The 1699-nt window shown below is 43.1% G+C and overlaps 1 protein-coding gene across 4 annotated transcripts in view; it reads left to right on the forward strand.

Annotated features, from left to right (window-relative positions):
- The first annotated feature begins 1609 nt into the window (after positions 1 to 1609).
- LOC133544269 (nck-associated protein 5-like) overlaps positions 1610 to 1699 on the forward strand; it is a 323916-nt gene continuing 323826 nt past the window's right edge. For all 4 annotated transcript variants that reach the window (XM_061889431.1, XM_061889433.1, XM_061889432.1 and 1 more), the window contains exon 1: positions 1610 to 1699. This exon is cut by the window's right edge and continues 45 nt beyond it. In XM_061889431.1, the coding sequence (XP_061745415.1) occupies positions 1682 to 1699 (18 nt within the window). In that variant the 5' untranslated portion in view covers positions 1610 to 1681.

Raw genomic sequence — 1699 nt, forward strand, 5'->3', positions numbered from 1 at the left:
TCCACCTAATCGGTGACCGAGGGAATAAGATTCCTAAATTATCAATAAAATTGCAATTTTTTTCAGACTATAACCTAATGTACGGAATAATTTTTGTTGGGCATACCCACCTCGAAGCCATTGCATATGCAATTGGAACAAATGTAGGAACAAATGTAGGCCATTCCAAATAATTACTGACTGAGGGAATACAATTCCTAAATGCTCAATAAAATTGCCATTTTTTTCGGTCTATAACCTGATGACCCGAGGCGCCTAAAGGACGGAATAATTGTGGTTGTGCTTACCAACCTCGAAGCAAATGCATTTGCAATTGGAACAAATGTAGGCCATTCCAAATAATTACTGACTGAGGGAATACAATTCCTAAATGCTCAATAAAATTGCCATTTTTTTCGGTCTATAACCTGATAAACCGAGGCGTCTCAAGGACGGAATAATTGTGGTTGTGCTTACCAACCTCGAAGCAAATGCATTTGCAATTGGAACAAATGTAGGCCATTCCACATAATCGGTGACTGAGGGAATAACATTCCTAAATGCTCTATAAAATTGCCAATTTTTTTCGGACTATAACCTTATAACCCGGTGCGCCTAATGCACGGAATAATTTTTGTTGTGCATACCAACCTCGAAGCAATTGCATTTGCAATTGGAACAGATGTAGGTCATTCCACCTAAGCGGTGACTGAGGGAATAAAATTCCTAAATGCTCAATAAAATTGTCATTTTTTTTCGGACTAAAACCTTATAACCCAGTTGGCCTAATGGACGGAATAATTGTGGTTGTGCTTACCAACCTTGAAGCAATTGCATTTGCAATTGGAACAAATGTAGGCCATTCCACCTAATCGGTGACCGAGGGAATAAGATTCCTAAATGCTCAATAAAATTGCCATTTGCACATATCACGTCACTCGTTGTCACTTCTTCTGCAGCCGAGTAGTCGCGAGAAGGATCACTAGCGCCCTCTACCACCAGGAGGTGGGAGTCATTTAATGACTCATATTTGACACACGCAGCTACGGTATATTAATAAAACATAGCTGCTTACTGTTCTTTTTAATAGCTTGGACCTTACATCCTACTGAATAGCTCTTAATCTTCTTCCCTTTATGCGATTTCAAATGATTGAAATCAGCCTCCTCCATTTTGAAAATGATGACAGGGGAAGTGTCACTCGTGACGTGACGAGTTTGACCCGGTGGTAATTCAAGGCAGGCGCATACTACATACCCGGTAGCAATTCAAAGAAAAACGGTACATTTATTTTCGAGAAAGTTACCAGTAAAGGGCAGTGATTCGGAGGTTTGCGCCGTGTAGGCGGAACCGGTGGTGTGATGCTAGTAATGTCTTACGTCCGGACAAACGCGCCCGAGGACTAGTTTGCCGCATGATAAACGTTACAAGACACGCGCTGTCTCCCTGGCGCCAAAGCACACTTGCTGGGGTGGTTAAATATTGACAAGGGCTGACACAGGACAGCCAAGACCCTTGTTTGCCTGCTGCATCATCACACACACACACACACACACACACACACACACACACACACACACACACTGTACGCCACACACATACACACTGTACGCCACACAACACACGAGCAGTGGCACGCGGCAGCTGATACTCCGTTAGTTCAGAAGGTGGACTAAGAGTGAGGAAGCCGAGAGGAGAGAAGATGAACCAGTTTGCGGAT

The sequence above is a fragment of the Nerophis ophidion genome, linkage group LG27, assembly GCF_033978795.1.
Source record: "Nerophis ophidion isolate RoL-2023_Sa linkage group LG27, RoL_Noph_v1.0, whole genome shotgun sequence".
Lineage (NCBI taxonomy): Eukaryota > Metazoa > Chordata > Actinopteri > Syngnathiformes > Syngnathidae > Nerophis > Nerophis ophidion.